The sequence below is a fragment of the Simochromis diagramma genome, unplaced genomic scaffold (genome assembly GCF_900408965.1).
Source record: "Simochromis diagramma unplaced genomic scaffold, fSimDia1.1 OVJJ01000131.1, whole genome shotgun sequence".
NCBI lineage: Eukaryota > Metazoa > Chordata > Actinopteri > Cichliformes > Cichlidae > Simochromis > Simochromis diagramma.
In genome coordinates, this window is record NW_024387200.1 from 8,360,741 (window position 1) to 8,379,074 (window position 18,334).

The window sequence follows — 18,334 nt, forward strand, 5'->3', positions numbered from 1 at the left end:
ACATGTCTGATAAAGACTGACATTGGCTATGTGCTTGTTTACTTAACAACCAGGGTGCTAAGCATATTGCGTGATGTGATGGTGCATAATACACTCAGCAGTTGCACCATACTCCTATTTTTATTTTTTTTAAGCCTATGCTGATGTTCTGATCTGTCTGTTTTTCCACCAAAACCCCATTCGCCTTGTTGGAGTAATCTCAACACTTATGTGACTGATTTTATTTGATGGCACTCCCTTTTCATCTGACCCGATAAGCTGACAACCTGGCATGGCTTTTAGCTGAGTGGAGTTAGTGTTGCACACACGGGTGTAAAATTTCTCTTACTACTGTTTTGCAAGTTCTGCTGTATTGTTTCTGTTGTGTTACTGTAACGTTCCCGGAAGATACTGTAATGTAATGAAAAGTGAAAAATGAACCACATGGGAATATCCTCTTTAAGCTGTGTTCCTGGATGTTAAAGGAGGATTAATTAAGGTAACTTTTTTCCCTTTTAAGAAATAAAGGGTACGCTAACTCATGATCTAGAGGATAAACATTTGGGAATATTTTCTTTATATCCCCAAAGTCTGCTCTCTGGTTCACTCCAACTTATGCTGTCCCAGATGAAACAACATCTATAAGCAAGGAAACATATGGCAGCATTCTCTTAAAGTCCCAAATGTTCTCAGTGTGAACATAAAATAAACAAAGTAGGAGATCCTCCCCACCCAAAGTGATACTGGGAACTATTTCATCACTAAAAGAGCAGTTTTTTTTCTAGGCGTGTTCTGTGGCAGTTTGGGATATTTGTCACCTTTAGATCATATAATGTCCCCAATATCCCCCCTGTGTTATTTCCTACAATTATGAGAATAGGTAAAGTAGATACATAAAGAAATTTTAAATAAAGAAGCAACTTCTTTTCTTTTAATTTAACCACATTTTGCCTCATTCAAAGAGACGTTTTAGATACGTTCGTGACCTACACAGGAGACATTACTCAAGCACCCGAGCAGTGTATTGTGAGTACAGCGCTCCTTTGTTTAGCATAATCATTTTCAGTCCAGCGACTGTTTCATCTGCATTGATGAGACCATTTTAGTTCCATTTAAGGTTTGTACCAGTGACATTATGCAATGTCGACTACTGTACACAAATGAAAGCATGCACCTGGGAATGTTTTCTGTGTTTACACGTGCATAATAGCCTACCTATCAAACTGTTTAGTTATGTCACTTACAAAGCATTAATTGCTGCAGACACATGGCGACTTTAAGTGTTTGTGTTTATCTAGCCTCTTAGAACCTATCGAGAGCGAGCTAGCCAGACTGCCAGACCAAGTTTTTATCTCCATCCCTATTTGTACAGGATGCCCTTCTCTCCCTCGCTCCTTCTCTCACTCACATCAGGAAGATGGGTTACACGGCTCAAAGCCGTTTCATTGCCACTGTTCTGTCTCAGCTGCCAAATACCCTGTCACTATAAAACAATGACCAATGATTAATGGCCAACACATTTCACCACTCAATGATACATGGCCATTAATTGATAGCAACTGCCCATGTGTGACCATGAATAAGCCCACATGCATCTGCAGGCAAGCACACACTCAACTCTGGACCCAGTAAACATGTCAAAGTATACAGTATTTACAAAGGGATTGAAGTGGGCTTGGGGCAGCAGTGATTCAGAAAAATGACCCCAGGGTCTGACAGGATGTTGGGGGATGTGCCATTTTTCCCCTGACTCCCTTGGTGATGAGGAGAGACATAAAGAAATCCTTTTACACACAGACAGATATACACAGGCCCACATAGACATATTCAGCCATTCGCTCACACATATCGCTTTTACACATCAGTGTTACACATCCATAAAAACGGCTGTTTGGCAGAGGAGTGAGTAGATGAGCTCAGAGGAAGTATCTGTCTGTCTTTTTTTTCTTCTTCTCCCCCCTCTGTTTTGGACTCGAGCAGCAGCATGCTGATGCAGACTACATCAAACACTTACTGGAGCCCTACATCTCGCTGTTTCACTCAGCACCAAGAGCAGAACAAGAACTTGTCTGTCACTGCTCTTAATTCATTGTCTCCCTGGGGCAAAATGACTGCTGACAGACATAAATGGCAGAAATGAATATTGTAAGATCACAGTCAAGGGGTGGTAGGGGTTGAGGTGGGCGGGAGGGGGAAAAAGAGTGAGGAAGTAAAGGACAGGGAGATGAAGAGGGAGAAAAGACTCGGAGAGGCGAACGAATGAAACTACGTGGGAGTGGGAAAGGTGACGAAAAGCATGGGCACGTCCCTCACTGCTGACAGTCGGTATATTATATTGGGCTGACCACCTGCTCTGAGCCTGAAGTACACCGTCCATAAAGCTCCAGCAGATGGACACAATAAAATGCACCATGACCAGCAGCTATGCACTTCTGTGTGTGTGGATGTGTTTGCACATTATAGTCGATATCTAGCATGAACACATAAAAACATGCCTGCATTCATAGACACCTGTCCCGCAGGCATACCAGTAATATATGATATTCTATAGGTCTGATGACACTGTGTCTCATCCTCTAACCCCTCCCAGCGTTGTAAACCTATCGACCAGTTAGTGAGCGAGGAATGCGGCTGTCAGCTCATGCAACAAGTTGACATTTCTCGCATGTTCTGACTTCACTGTGCCCCTCTCCAACTTCATAGCCATCTCTGTACTTCTTCAGTAGTATTTTGGGATTTGAATCTCTCATCAATATGCCCTTTTTATAGCTGTGGTCATTTCTCTAAGGAAAATGACAACTTTGCTGCAAAGTTGTCAAATGGGGCAAAAAAAAACCCCATAACTGCCAGAAAATGCAGGGCGATGTGTAATTATTGTGTTGTATATCGTCCAAATGTCCATGTATTCCTAGGTTTTTGCTCGGCAACATTATTGTATTTTGCATATAATACATTCTTACTAAATAACACTGTTTTTTAAGCATCCCATATTCCATTATAATGTGACAAAATGATTCGTTGAAGCCTCCAATCCCAATTCTGGCTTGGTAGAGCCAGTTACAGAGGGTTGTCAATGCCCAGTTTATGTGTTAACCTGCTGGAGAAATAATTTTAGGACTTGTAAAATGTGCAACCAAGAAAGCTGCATTGTCATCCTTTGCCAGTTTCTCAGACACAAAGAAAAATGCTTTCCATCTCAAGGTCCCAAACTGCTAACATAGCAGTCAAGATGACTGTCGAGCACAGATACTGGATTCAGTTATCAGTTCTTCACCCCTCTCCCCATTACACTGCTTTGCCATCAGTAATAAGAAGGTGAATATCTGGCTGGAAAGGCTAAATCCCTTTCTAACAGCTGTTATCAACAAGAATGATGAGCAGCAGCCGCTTTCCTCTTTCCCTTTAAGTCTTTCTGTCTGCCAGTACTGCCTTTCTTCTCCTCCTTTCATCTTCAGACCCAAACCAAACATCTGCAATTAGACAAGTGTGAAAACTATATCTTGAAGTGTTTGTTATGTGTGTTTGGAACATATGTGTTGAATGGCCCTCCAAAGGCTTTTGCATGTATTCCCTAGTCGGGTTCAGTCAGAGTTCATCTTCTCTTGGCTAAACAGATTCTCCCTCTGGATCAAAATCAACAAATTATATTTCACTTTAGGAGGACATACATAACCCCACCCGCACCCTCACGCACACACACTAATACATGTAAGCACACACACACACACACACACACACACACACACACACACGGTCAACGGGATGCAGAGAAAAGTTGAGGGAAAAACAATAACAGACTTGCCTTTTAAGGTCCCAGTGCATTTCTAGTTTCTAGGTTACTGTGATTTGATTTATCAAGCAACGGAACATTGCCTGAGGATATTGAATTGAAAATATATCAGATGTTTGAATTTCAACAGGGAGTGTTGAAATAATGTAAATAGATCTGATTTGGGGTCATGAGCAGGACTGGGCAAAGCGAGAAACTCAGGCAGGCGGAAAAAATCAAGAAAGAAGGGGATGTGAGCGAGAAAATACATTTCAAAACTGGGGGAAGAGAAGAAGAGACAAACAGAGATGATCTTTTGTACTGAGGTAGACGGGGCTTTGGCTTTGTAATACATGCAGCTGTCAGCAGTGTCTAATCTTAGCATTTCTTGTTAAAGTCTGTGCAGGTAAAAAAAGAAAAGAAAAAAGATGAAGCAGAATTATTCCAGGAATTTCTTTCTACATAAAATGTTAACACTATTTTTGCCTCCTTGTGTTCATCAGTGTTGTCATGATCATTTTTACGTGACATCAGTGGCAGTCTCTCTTTGTCAGCACACGTTGGGATGCACGTTATTGCTGCGTCTTCACCCTTTACGTCCTGGAAAAAAACAAAAAGAAAAGAAAAGCGAAGAGCACGTTTTAGAGCTTATTTTCTCATAATAAAGAAGCAAAGCATTAACATAGAATGATCGTACCTCTCTGATACGCTGTGTTAGTCATGAAGCAGCCTCTGCTTTCGGGTCACACCTCTGAGCAGTAGTATTTAGAGTACTGCTCTGCTATGCAGTCTCCTCTTTCTACTGGATCTCACTTATTCAACTGGTTAGATGGTTTGGATTACTCTCACTCTGCCTGCCACTGAGCTCTTGCTCTCCTCCTCTGCCTTTCTCTTTCGCTCAGGTTATCTATCTCTCCCTGTCCTTCTTGCTTTCTGTCTGCAGCTACCGATGCACAGCTCAGAGAAGTGCCTCACGAGAGCGCATAGGCCTACAGCATGCGCGGGACCTGTGTGTGTGTGTGTGTGTGTGTGTGTGTGTGTGTGTGTGTGTTTGTGTGTACGTATTTGTGTGTATGTTTGTCTCTCTGCGAGTGTGAATGCGCCCGAGTGTGTGCACAGCAATGTCACTGGGCTGTGTAATTGAAATGGAAATGAGCCAATCAGCAACTGCAGTGGTTTGCCACCTTACCCTGAATTCACTTCACTGTTCCAGCTCTCCCAAACTCGCTCTGTTTGTGACTCTGCATGTGCAAGTGTCTCTATGTATCTGTGTGTGTGTGTGTGCGTGTGTGTGTGTGTGCTGACAATACTTGCCCCTTCAGTTTTAACCCAAAGGGCCTGAGGAGGCGGTGTGAAAATGTAATCAGTTGGCAATAAAGATTATCCCTCACACTCGCTCTCTCTCTCTCTCTCTCTCTCGCTCTCTCGCTCTCTCTCTCTCTCACTCACACACACACACACACACACACTCATGCTCTGTGTCCAGCTGATTTTCCTCGCTTTGTGTTGTGACCCACAGCTCGCTGGGACAGCTGTGGCATAACAAAGACATGTAATTATCACCATTTGACAATTAGCCTGCTATCCAAATTTGCTCCTTAATTACCTAGCCATTTTACTGCTGGAAGGCTTCCGCTGCCGTTCTGTGCCGCTACAGTTTCTCAGAAGAACGGAAAAGATTGCAGCTCATGACGCTGCCAGAAATTTGTTCTAAAATACAGGGAAGCGTCTCTGGTGACTGGGTGGAGTAAATGTTTAGCATTAATAAACGGTCTTCAAAGTGCTTTTCGGTGCGTTTCCCATTCACACGCTCACACACAAATGACAGCAGTGTGTTTACCTGCAACTGGAAACAACTCAGGGTTTAGATTCTTGTGAATGTGGAGGAGCTGGAGATTGAACCAAAACACCACTCTTTCAATTTCAGAGTACTTGCTGAATACTTTACAAGATGCACGTTTATCTTACATTTAAAGACAAAATCATGCATTTTAATTGGATCATTTAATGATCCTTTTGCACATTCTTTTTTATATTTGAGTGTAGCAGAACTGGTTCTTATCATTGATAAATCTCTTAATTTGTTATGACAGATGGCTGACAAATTCTATACCCTCCACACATTATATCCCTGACTTACATATGCAGAAAAACCTGTAAATTAGTTGGCTTCTGCTCATATTTCGCTCTTTCTTGATTTTCTGGAATCTAATGAAGCACTGCTTTAAATTTACATTACATTTGAGCAACACCTTGGCGCTTCTTCATCCAACATACAGACCGATGTACGCTTGGGGAAAACGTCCAAAACATTGCATGATAATGAACAAAGCAGAACTGACTTTTCTAAAAGTTCGTAAGGAAAAGGAACACTTTTTACAAAAAATCCATGAAGCTACATCTTGATGAGTCCTTCCCTGAATGGTGATGGAGGTTTTAGAGATTTGACTGCTCACACAATCATGCCATGCACATGCAGCTTTTGTAAAATCTCCTTTAATGATGAATGCATGCTTGAGTAACTCCTGCAAAGATGTGGATTCACCAGGAAGCCTGGCAGTGCTATCTGCTGCGTTCAGTCTTGCTGTCTCTTCTTTGTATTCCCTCACCCTCTTTTGGAACCAGGTCCTTTCTGTCTCTGCCTCCCTGTCTGTTTCTCACCCTCGGTCTCTTTCTCACTCGGTGCCATTAGCAGCTTCTGGCTGTCTCACTGCTGTTCCTTTGCCAATGTGCCAGGGTGCTCGCTCATCTGATAACACAAACCTAATGTATGTGTGTGCCTGTTTCTAATGGGTGTGCATGTGTGTGAGGGTTTGTACTAGTTTTGTGCTTGTTTCATATACATATATATATGTGTGTGTGTGTGTGTGTGTGTGTGTGGGTGTATATGTGGGTGGGTGGGTGTGTGACTGAGTAGGTTACATGTTACAAATGCCTGTCCTGTCCCTTTTTATGTGCTCACTCACCCAAACATCCTCTGCTTCATTTGCAGTCAGGGCCACAAGCCACTATTCTGACTGCTGAGGCAGGGAGAGAAGGGCAGCTGAAACATCACACACACACACACACACACACAGGCACACGCACGCATACAGGCTCCCTCTCTAACACTCTTTCTCGCTCCTGCTCACACACTCACAGAATGTACACATACACATAAGCTGGGAGGAGCGAGCAGGAGAATTTGACCATTAACGCAGTGACATTTTAAAGCAGCGCGAGAGATGCATGGCTCTTCCTGGACCTCCACAGACATGTTTTAAATGAAATGTTACAGATGAGTTGCTCTATGCCTTGGTTGTAAACACCCTCACGCTGATATTTACCCTACTCGGGTAAACACAGAAGAACAACATTTCATGCTAGCTCATGCTCAAATATACACACGTGCACACAAATATTCCGCGCAGAGCCAGAGGACACACATGATCGCGGTAATGAGAAATGGCTTGGTTCAGTTTTGTTGCTCAATCGTAGCAATAATTGTTCCATTACACCAACATTAAGAAAGTAACAACTAAAAGGCCCCAAAACCAGATTTTTTGCTAAAATGGCTATTTGATCTTCAGTATAAGGCATCTGGTTTTCATTGTGATTGTTATTCTCTGCAGAGTGACCAGATAAACTGCAGACTGATGCGAGCCAAGCAGGATTTCAATACATGTGTTTGATTGTAGGAGCTTCAATCTTTAGAGGCAGAACAATAGAGCTCGAGTTTTCGAAATGAGAAATCAAATAAGTGGTAGGAAAGAGAGTGAAAGCACGGTTTCAGCATCCTCTAAAGGCAGTATTATGGTATTTTACACCATGAGTTAGAATTTTTTTTGTCATTAATTTGACCTCGTTCTTTCTAACTGCCTATTCGCAATATACAAAGAGACATGCAGTTTTTGTTTCTTTAGAAATATGCAATACTTAATGGACATGAAAAGAAAATACTGAATGATAAAAGGTCACTATGCCGCTTTGGTGCCTTAAATCTAAGCCTAAAAATTCTTATATAAAATGAATTTGTCCTGTCGTACGCTTCTTGCCTGTTGTGGGGGTTGAAGAGTTCTTCCCATAGACAGCAGATGCGATTTTTTAATTATAAGTTTGATCCAAACTCTTGTAAGGTTGTGCTCCCACGACATTTAACCAGGGCCTCGCCTCACGCCACCTGGTTTCTCTGTGAAGCGAGTCAGTCACGCCAGCTGCGTAGGAATTGTCAACTCTGCGGTTCACATTATCACTCTTGTTCTGCTTCAAGTGTGTGCGTGTGCCTAATTGGGGCATCCCTAGCAAGCTTACAGGTGTTTGGCATTTTCTCTCCAAACCCCCTCGTGACCCAGAGGTTAGGGTCGCTCCACCCTGGGTCAACGAGAGCACTCGCAATGCAGAAAATGCTCTCTGATTTTGGAGGATGTGAAAATTCCACAGATAAGAGGGCTGCGTGTTGGGCAGCAGAGACTGTGGTGAGATTGTGTGCATGTTAGTGCTAGCCTGTGACAATGTGTGGCCTTTTGATGAATCTCCCTGTATGTATTGAAGCCCTCTGACCCTGCGTGGCCTGTTCTAGATCATTGCTGCTGTAAAAATGCCTCACTGCACAGCCCTCAGAGACAGTCTGGCCCTGTATTTTTCCAATCACTGACATTTACTGGCTGAACCATCCTGCCATCCTATATCTCTGTGACCATTTCTACTCTACTTTTTTTTTTTTTTTACTGTACAAAAATCCTCAAGCAAATGTATTTTTTTTTTTGTTCCAACTCTGAGGAAAACTGTTTCCCTGTAAACATCTTTCCTCAGAGTTGGATACTTCATTTTGCTACCATTCAGAAGGCATATGCACAAGTAAATATTTGTTACAGAGAGAGATTTATAGATAAACTAACCCACTCAGATTTATTGATGAGAGTGTTGGTGCATGCAAATTTTCACCAAATACTGAAAGAGTGCTGCGAGATGTAACATGTTCACATAAATCATTCAAAACTAGGTTTGCATTGAAAATAATTTTGAAGGTTAACCCTTTTCTGTCTCCTTCTTTTTTTCCAACCAGGTTCCATCGTGGGGATTACCACATCGATGTGTGCATAAACGACTACCTTGACGTCTACTGTCCTCACTATGAAGACACAGTGCCTGAGGAACGGACAGAGCGCTACGTCCTCTACATGGTCAACTATGATGGCTATAGCACGTGTGACCACACCTCCAAAGGCTTTAAACGCTGGGAATGCAACAGGCCGCACTCTCCGAACGGGCCACTTAAGTTTTCAGAGAAGTTCCAGCTCTTCACTCCCTTCTCCTTGGGCTTTGAGTTCAGACCGGGCAGAGAATACTATTACATCTGTGAGTACCTGCTCTGAATGAGTATATGCTGTGCATTACATCTACAATACACTGTAGAAGAAACAGCAGTGAAATAACAAGAAATGGCACTACTAATACAAGATTTAGGCTGTTTTACATATTAATGTCGCATTAATATTAATACTGTGCTGTCGTGTGATACTTCCAAAAGCTGTTATTTTCAAAAAACAAAAAAAGCAACCCAAGCATCCACAGAAAAAATACGAATCCAAAAAAATGTAATTCAACAGGAATAACATACCTGGAAGGCCCTTTCCTGACCCACTGTTTATCTACTACTACAACAGCACGAGAGAGCCGCTATTTCCCAACTATGTTTTCTCAATTTTGCTGCAGAGCTTTGAGGGTGGCATTACAGTGATCCGAGTAGATGCTTTCATGCTCTGCTTTCAGCTAAGCTTTTCACACTGCTCTCGTCAACCACAGAAAACTCTTCCCTAAAATGGCAATGGAATTCATAGGGGAGTTAAATTGAGACAGTCTGAAAGTTATAGCTCTCTTCTCCTGCTTCACAATACTGTATCTTTCAAAAAGGAGTGCCCTGCTCTCTGTATTATATTATTCTTCTGTGTAGCTTGTGTTAGATGTTAAGTTGTCTGCTTCTTGGCATAAGAACTGAGCCTAACTGACTTCATCTGAAGTTGAGGCCCCTGGGAAATGAGCTTTTATCAAAGTAAGGTAATAGGGGAACTGAATGGCACGAGTTCTTCCTCTACAGTAATATATGCACATGGACAGAACACGAGTTATATACTCGTATAGTCACTTTTCTTGGTTAAAGAAAGGTTAAAAAAGAGGTTTCTGTAATTGTCAGCCTGCGGCTTAAATGGAGCTCAGCGCAGCTGTCACAATCCCATGTCCTTTTGTTTTCATCTCCCAAAGATGACTCAGGAGCACAGCTGAACTCTACCTATACACCGCGATCTGTTTTCTAAATTGGCAGGCTTTTATGAAGCAGTTAACCCGACAGCTAACCGACACTTGTGTGCTTTATTCCTTTCACATGTTTCCTCTTAGGGACTGGAGTAAAAAGAAAAGAAGAAAGGGAGGGAGGGGGAAAAACAACATAACTGTATCTCACTAATGTTTGCTCTTGTTTTCGTGCTAAATAGGTGCTGTCAATCTCAAGCTTGTCTATGAAATAATCTTTCCCCGAAGCCTTTCAACAATCAGGTTTTTGGCCATTTATCTGTTAAAAGTAACCAGATTTTCCTTTTCTTTTATAGCCAGTTCACACTGACACTCATACTAAATCAGGAGGGAGGGGGGGTCTCCAGACTTGGGAGAGTTGATAGGGGTTAGTGTAGGGTTATAAAATTCATCCACTCCCTCAAGTCTCTTTTTGCAATTTTTTTTCCCATTTCTGTTGAGAGATGCTTGTCCTAAGGGCTGGATTAAATTACACTGCGACCGACAGGGCTTCCATGGAACACATCCATTCTGCTATAGCACGCCATATTTTGTTTAGTGGCCCGCGGCTTCATTGGCTATTGAATGATTTCAGCGTATATACTCACTGGTTAGTGTGGCGGATATTAAAGTCATCTACCATGAAGTCATCTGACATGTGATTTCCCACTGTCATTGTGTCCAGCCTGAATGTCCACAGGAAGCAGGGGAGATGGCTGCTAATGGATTGGACAGTCTCTTTAGGAGACGGGATGTAAAGCTGAAGAAGGGATATGGAGAGAGGGAGAGCTAGTCACATTTTTACATCTTTACAATTCATCTGTGGCAGCTTCTGTCATCATCATCATCATCAGTGTGATCACCGAATCTTCTTAATACACCAGCGCGACAAAAAATGCAACCTTTTCAGATATTCAATTGTAGTAAAAAAATACAAATTTCTAACTCAGGAAAAACTAAAAAAGTGGCAAAATTAAATCGTAACAGTATAACTTAATCCCTGCAATGTTCCCAGGGATTGCATTTTTACCTTAACATACAGTTTTCCCCTTTCTAATACTGAATAAAATACTAAATGCTGCAGTAACTGGGAGTCTCTTTTCTTGTTTGCACATCAGCACCAGGGCATCAGCTGCAATATTTTACAGGCACCTTGAAGTGAAGTCAGCTTTTCAGGCAGATTTCCCTCATGTGCTGTATGCTCGCAAGCCGAGTCTTTATTCATAAACACTGAACTTTGTCCAGATGCTGGTCGGGTTTTGCCTGCCATGTGTTTTACAGATAATCCTCTAACTCCATTCAAACGTATGGAGAAAATATTTATTTTCACTTTAACCCTCTGTGTCTAATATTTGGCAAAGTGACACAAATAAGCAATAAAAATAAGCAGGTTTTTTTTTAGCTTCAATTCCCTGTGTTACAAACATACCTATCAGCTTATTGGCTGTTTAGACTAATGTGTTTACAAAACCTTTTTGCAATATAAACAGGAAGAAACACATCCATCCTCCTTAAACCAATCTTGATTGCAGATGGAGTGTTTGCTCACATTTCGGGAACTACATTGCAAAAATATCCAGTGAATGTGCACTTAAATCTAATAAATAAACCCGGTTTTCTTGGGTTTGTTGTGTTTTAAGTAAACACCTGAAAACATGCATATTCTCAACCATCTTTCCTTCTCACCTTTTCATGAATGGGAATCTTTGAGCACATTCAGTGTGCCTGCCATTTTCACATGAAATCACAAATACTCTTGTATGGTGTGCAGATAAATTCTAGCGCTAGTGTGGATATAACATAACATTTCAGTTTTACAGCTGTTGTTTATTATCATTTATTAATCTCAGTTAGGGCTTACTATGTGGCGCTAAACCCTAGAATGGAAAAAATTGTGTTAGTGGACCATGAGCCTGACAAGATGGCATTATTTCTGTAGCAAAGATTGAGTTGGCCAAGAAAGTTGGAGTTTTAATAACGTTTAGTGCAGCGTTTTCTCTTGGTTTCATTGTTCCAGTGTGTTACTAATTTTCAGTGTTACAGTTGCAGCACTTTGTCAATGTCTAATGCCATCATTCTTATTTAATGAAGTGAATACAAGGTTTAGCTCTTTTTAATGATAACGATGATATTACGTCCTATAGTTTCTGAGATGTGAATGCTTATTCAGCTATGAAACAATCTTGCTGATATTTAACTTGACTGTTATTATGACAGGATTTAGCCAACTACCTTGTGACAATATCCAGTCTCATTATTGTTGCTAATGATGAAAAAGAAAGAAAAAGACTGCTGTCAAATTCTGTGCAACCGCGAGTAAACACTAATTAAACTCTGGCTCGTGCTGCATCTTGTTAGGAACACCTAAGTACTGGCTGTGCCAAAATTTTGTGATTTATTTGAAGCATGAAAAAGTTGATTCATGTGGGGTTCATGTGGAACGTGAACACGCAGTACATCTGGCTTTTTTTTAGCTAGTTGTTAGTTATCACACTATGGGGAAAATTGGCACCGTTTAATTAAAAAAAAAAAAAACAAAACATCCAAAATTCAAACATGATTTCACTCATTTACTTATATATTTATTCAAATAAATATATATATTTGCCATTTAAAGTGAAAAAACCTGTTATTCTCCATAGTCAGACTGTTGTGTAAATGTATAGCGTGGCATAGCCAACAGAGAAAATCTTAGGCATCATTACCCACTGAAGCTGGCTATGCTGCATAACCGCTCTCAACTGAAATGTCAGTGTGTCCCAAGGCAAAGGTCACTATCCATGAACACACAAGCTGAGGTAAGCAATACTGTGAAAGCGCTCATGTACTTGAGACGTAATAGTTTATCATGCATCCTAGATTAAAAAAAAAAATCCGTTCACAATCAATATTCCTCAGATTTGTACTCATTTTGAGAAAGCACAGTCTGTCTCCATACACAACAGAGGCCTTATATGTAAACGGTGCTGACATACAGTATCAGAATATTAATCTTTTCCTTTCTCTATTAACTTTCTGTAGCCAAATGACCGGAGGGACTAGGGGATGAAAAATTTGCCCTCAGCGACGTGATTGATTTGCTATCTTGTTTGTAGATGAAAATTAAGATGTCAAATCATATTCCTGCAGAGAAAACGCCCCTTAATGGTGTTTTCGCCCTGTGAGTTTGATGCAGGTCGAAGGTTGATTTGTTGCATCTCTGATAAAATTAGAGAGAGGAGACAGGGTTCTGCTGTCATCTGCTTCGAGAACAGAAAGCGCTTAATCAACGCTAGCAGGACAGAGGAAATTCACTAAAATAGAGGTCATAATTCTTCATTTTAGTTTGCGTCATCCTGTTTTTCTCCATTTGAGGCAGTTAATTAAAGATGTAAGAAAACAAGAGTTGGTCAGGAGCCTTATCTTGGTGTACAAGTCAATGCAAAACAGAGTTAACAAAGTAAATAATGTTGAACACATTCAGATGCAGGATGGGGATTATCTCAATGTTGGTCACATAAGCAGTTCAGCAAAATGCAGTATTCTGCAAGTGTCTGCCTCCGTGAATGACAGCTGGGATAAGCCTGGACAGCGGGAGCCCTTCTTGGGTCACAGTTCACAGAGCAGTCTTGGTTTAAGTGGAGCCCATCTCGCTGAATGCTGATGCAAGCACAATTTTCTAATATGGACACAATCGTGTATCAGAGTGATTTTAATCAAAAAGGGCAGATATCCAATATCAGCGGCACCTCACCGCAAGCAACGAGTGAGCAGAGTTATGATGTTTATTAGGCAAGATTTGTGAGAAAAAGGAAACTACTTGGAGTAACAATGCAGTGGCAGACCGGTGGTTAAAAAGACATTTTCTTGCCGTTTGACTTGCTTGCCTTCATAGACTGGAACTGCTTCTCACAGAACGCACCGTCAATAATATCTTTGTGTCTTATCTTGTGGTTATTACAGAAACGAACAGTCCTTTGGAAAGTCTGTGCATGATATCAAATGAACACTTGTTTAATGCGTTATCAAAACCCAGACTGCGGTGGCGATTATATCCATGCTGTATTACAAAATGAAAAACATTTAGCAAAGTTTCAATCAGTCTCCAGATGCCCGTAGGCTAAAATGCGAAATGCTAATGCAACACAAAGCCAAGACTGATCATAAATAGCGAGCTTAAAAAAACAAGAGAAAACATTTGATATTTATAAGGCTTTTTTACAAAATCTCATAAGACATATTTCAGCTTTTCTGGACTGCTACATGCACACAAAGCTTTTACAGATTCTTCAAGACGTGGACTGTAGCTGTCTCGCGATTGACCATAAATCCCGTGATGCGCCATGATCCTTCAAGCCACTCTGGAGAGGAGAGAGAAGCAGAGACAGAGCAGGAAATGGCAGCCACAGAAAAATGGCATTAATGGCAAAAATGAAATAAAGGCGGGGGTGGCGTATGTGCTCTGTGTTTTTCCGGGGCTATGGAAGAGTTGCTAATAATGATAAAGAGTCAACTCAGTTCCATTTGTGGTACAAGGAGGTATCCTGCATATGGACGGCATCATCCATTCAAATGAAAAATCAGGGCTGTCATTGGCATTCAGAAATAATCTGACAACATAGAGTAACACGGCACTTGCACAAATGTATACACACTCATCCACATTTTGCATAAATAAACATGGACAGATACACATAACAGGCACCCGGATCCACACTGTCTGGAATGCATTATTATAATCCTGATAGATGGATATACATTCCACCACTATCTCCCCTGGTTACTATATCATTTATTGTCTCTCTCTTATATCTAATCCTCTCCTTTGGGTTTAATACAGTACTCCCCACTATAGACACAGACATATAAACGTGGACATGGGAAGGTGTGCTGTCACTAAGCTGTGTGCATTTCAGCCTGTAAGAAGCATAATAGAGTCATATGTTATTAGTTTGAAGCCAGGGCCTTCCACCGAGGGTCTTGTTAGAATACCTGCTCAAGTACAAACTCAGTGGGACTGCATGTTTAACAAACTTTACGTAAGAACAGGAGGCAAATCATCGTTCAATAACCTCAGTGAAAAAAATAAATTAAAAAAAGCCACAAATCGCACAACATTTGTCCTATAATCCTTTAAATCTTAATAACAGAGCCACAATTTCCACAATGACCACCAGAACATTTATTAGAAGTCCCAGATTTACAAAGAAGACAGAAGTCGACGGCTTTTCTGCAGGAGTCAGTTCAGATTCAGGGATTTTTTTGGGGGGGGGAGCTTGTACTTAGCAGCTGCCAATGGCACTGCTTTTTTAATTAAGTGTCCTCCCTGTGCCTCTTTGGCACTAGATAAGCTCTGTGATTTTGCCTCCCAGAATGCATGCCACAGATACAAATGCATGGGTTTGATTATTTGTTCTAAGTGATTAATACATATTTTGAGTATTCAAAAACTAGATTACTACTAATAAGAGACTGTGGAATGATTTGCTCTCCAAAAACATGGTTAACAGTAAAGGGACTGGTTCTTATATGGCACTTTTGCACTCTACTTGAGCACAGGGAGCACTTTATCGAACATGCCTTATTCACACCAGAATTTCCCCCCCACTACACTCTAAGCCTTTTGTACCCAATATTCACACTTTGAATAGAGCAAATAGGGTTCAGTGTCTTACCCAAGATATTTCTTTCAAAGAACAAATTTTAACATTCAACCTGGAGCAGCCAGGAATTGAACAATCAACATTCCAATAAGTAGATTACCCGCTTTACCTCCTGAGCTACAGCCACCCCGAAAACATACATAAATAAATGTTTTTTCTATCTTCTTGTCTACAGTATTTCATGACTGAAGTCCTTCTGGGTGTTCTTGGTGCCTTATGAAGATACAGATTTCTCAAATATGTTACCTATCTCTGTCTGTATATCAAACACATTGGTAAATGTGTCAATTCAATGTGCTGGGTTCTATGGGAAAAAGAATGCCAGGCAGAGCTGAGCTGAAGTTTTGGATTACTATCTCAAAGTCTTAACTCGGTCAAAAAATATTTTGAAATACCCAATTTAAATTTTTGACAGAATAATGACACATTTTGACTTACAGATGGCTTCTTTTTTTGTTTTTTCCCCCCAGTCGTGGAAACAAGCCTGCACATGTTTTGGATGAGATCCAATAACGCAAAAATAAACTGGTTTTGGTCATGACAAGCTCACTGGAACTTCAGGCATCCATTTTTTTTAAAAATAAATTGAAAACAGTCAATCAGTTAGCTAGCCTGTTGGCCAGACTTGGTTAATAATAGACCATGAGTGAACTCATGGCATACTTGTTGACAGCCCAGAGAAAGCAAGGCGAGATAGAAAAGTCTCTAATCAAGTTATCCGAGTTTGACCGCCCCTAAAGTAGTCATCACAACGCCTGCCAGAAAACAGAGTGGCTGTGAAAAGCCAAGAGATCAGTGGAAAAATAGGGCAGGCGAGGGCTGTGAATCAAAGTGCACACGGCTCCTCTCAACCTATTATGATTCATGCACCTAACAGCCATCTTCAGGAACTGATTATGATTCACAATCCCAAAGTCAAGGACATTCTATCCCTGGCCATTAAACCATTAACAGATATAGTACTGTGCAAAAGTTTTGCTAAAAGCAAATTGGGTTTGCTTTAACTCCCACTAAGGCTGCCTCCCTTGATTCTGTTTCCTCACGTAATCCTAGACTGAAATGATAATGTTGAGCTGAGGGCTCTTTATCGCCACGGTATCTACTGCAGGACTCGTTGCTCAGGATAGTTTTTAACTGCGTGATGCATAAAAACCTAAAGATCTATAACCATTGTGTAGCACAGTACAGTGTTAATCTGCAAGCGACTGTGTTTAATTGGTTAATTCTTGTATATTTTTCTCCTTTATTCTTCCGTTGTTACAGTGCACACATTACTGTACACTCGCACACACACACACAGAGCCTCACAATTTTGCTCGTTTATTCAGTGGGTGGGTACTTGGGCCATAACAATAATATTATGATCCTACGTGAGACACTAAGTGCAGTAATGAACCATTATTATGCACAGACTTATTATTCTGAAACTGCCTTAAAACGCCGAACTCCACCATAGATTAATAAATCATCCATTTTATTGTAATTTGAGTGCAAAGACATGAATCGGTTGATGAAATTGAAGGGTTTTCAGACTTTCAATCACTCGCTTTTCATTTTCAAGACGACAAGAGTAATTTGTAAGAGCGTCATTATGTGGTCTTCCACAAAATTATGATGCTGGATGCACTTTGACAAGGAAATAATTGTATCCTTACACAAGTGCTCTGACATTCAGTAGTGTGAGGAAAGTGTTGCACTGTATAATTAGGCGTTATTGATTGCATCTAACTTCCCCTTCTCAACTTATATTTCTCTCAGTGTTTTCCTCAGGGCTTGTGACCTTGTCCCAATTGCACAAGTGGCAAAAGGAATGACTTTGGTGCACTTTTGCCAACAATTGAAATATACAAGGAAGGAGCAAAAGGCCAGCTATCACCAGGGGGAGAAGTTTATGTTCCCTCTGATGCATGAATCCAAACCCTCCTCTTTTACTGCTCCTCAGCTCCCTCATTCCCTCCCATTGTGTGTTCGCTGTAGTAGCATCTGGTTAATGGGCCTCTTCAGTCGATAGTCTCTTCCATCTTCTTACACACACATACAGATTCTGTGTATAAAGGCAAACACACATACACATTCACATTTTTTTAAAGCCTGTAAATAGATACATTTTTGTCCTTTTAAGTCTGCTGCTTTATAAGATGTGGGAGAATAATTTCTGAGGAACATTTAGCCATTATGTGTATGTCAGTGCATATGGACACTTTATTGAACATGTGTTTCATACAGTCAAGTGTGCGCTGTTGTTTGCAACGAAGAGATTATTCTGAACAATGAAACAGTTCATATTTCTTATTAGAGGGGTCATGCAAGCATTCTCTCTCTAAAGAAATAAATAAATAAAGCAAGTCTCTTGAATTAAAAGTTTTCTTTTGTTTATTTAGTCCAACATTGTTCTTTTTTCAGTGAAAGCTAATAGATGCCACAAGTAATTTCTGGTCTCGGAATAGCAGATTCCTGGGAAGGAGGCTGTATAAAAGAAACGTATAGATGCTGGCATATAGTTTTTAGAAAGTGAAGCTTTTCGTTTCTCACCGCTTCTTCTCCCCTGTACACAATTTTATGTAAATTCAGAATCCTGAACTTTTGGACATACACTCTAAGCTTGCATGGGGTAATTCACATGGGTAATCCTACTAAATGAAAGACAAAGCCAACGGGCTGTTTTTCTCCGAGCTTG

At 40.8% G+C, this 18,334-nt stretch overlaps 1 protein-coding gene across 2 annotated transcripts in view; it reads left to right on the plus strand.

Moving 5' to 3' along the window:
- The window catches only part of efna5b (ephrin-A5b), a 98,384-nt gene that overhangs the window by 69,933 nt on the left and 10,117 nt on the right, over positions 1 to 18,334 (plus strand). For both annotated transcript variants that reach the window (XM_040050300.1, XM_040050302.1), the window contains exon 2: positions 8,793 to 9,085. In XM_040050300.1, the coding sequence (XP_039906234.1) occupies positions 8,793 to 9,085 (293 nt within the window). The remainder of the gene's footprint in view (positions 1 to 8,792; positions 9,086 to 18,334) is intronic.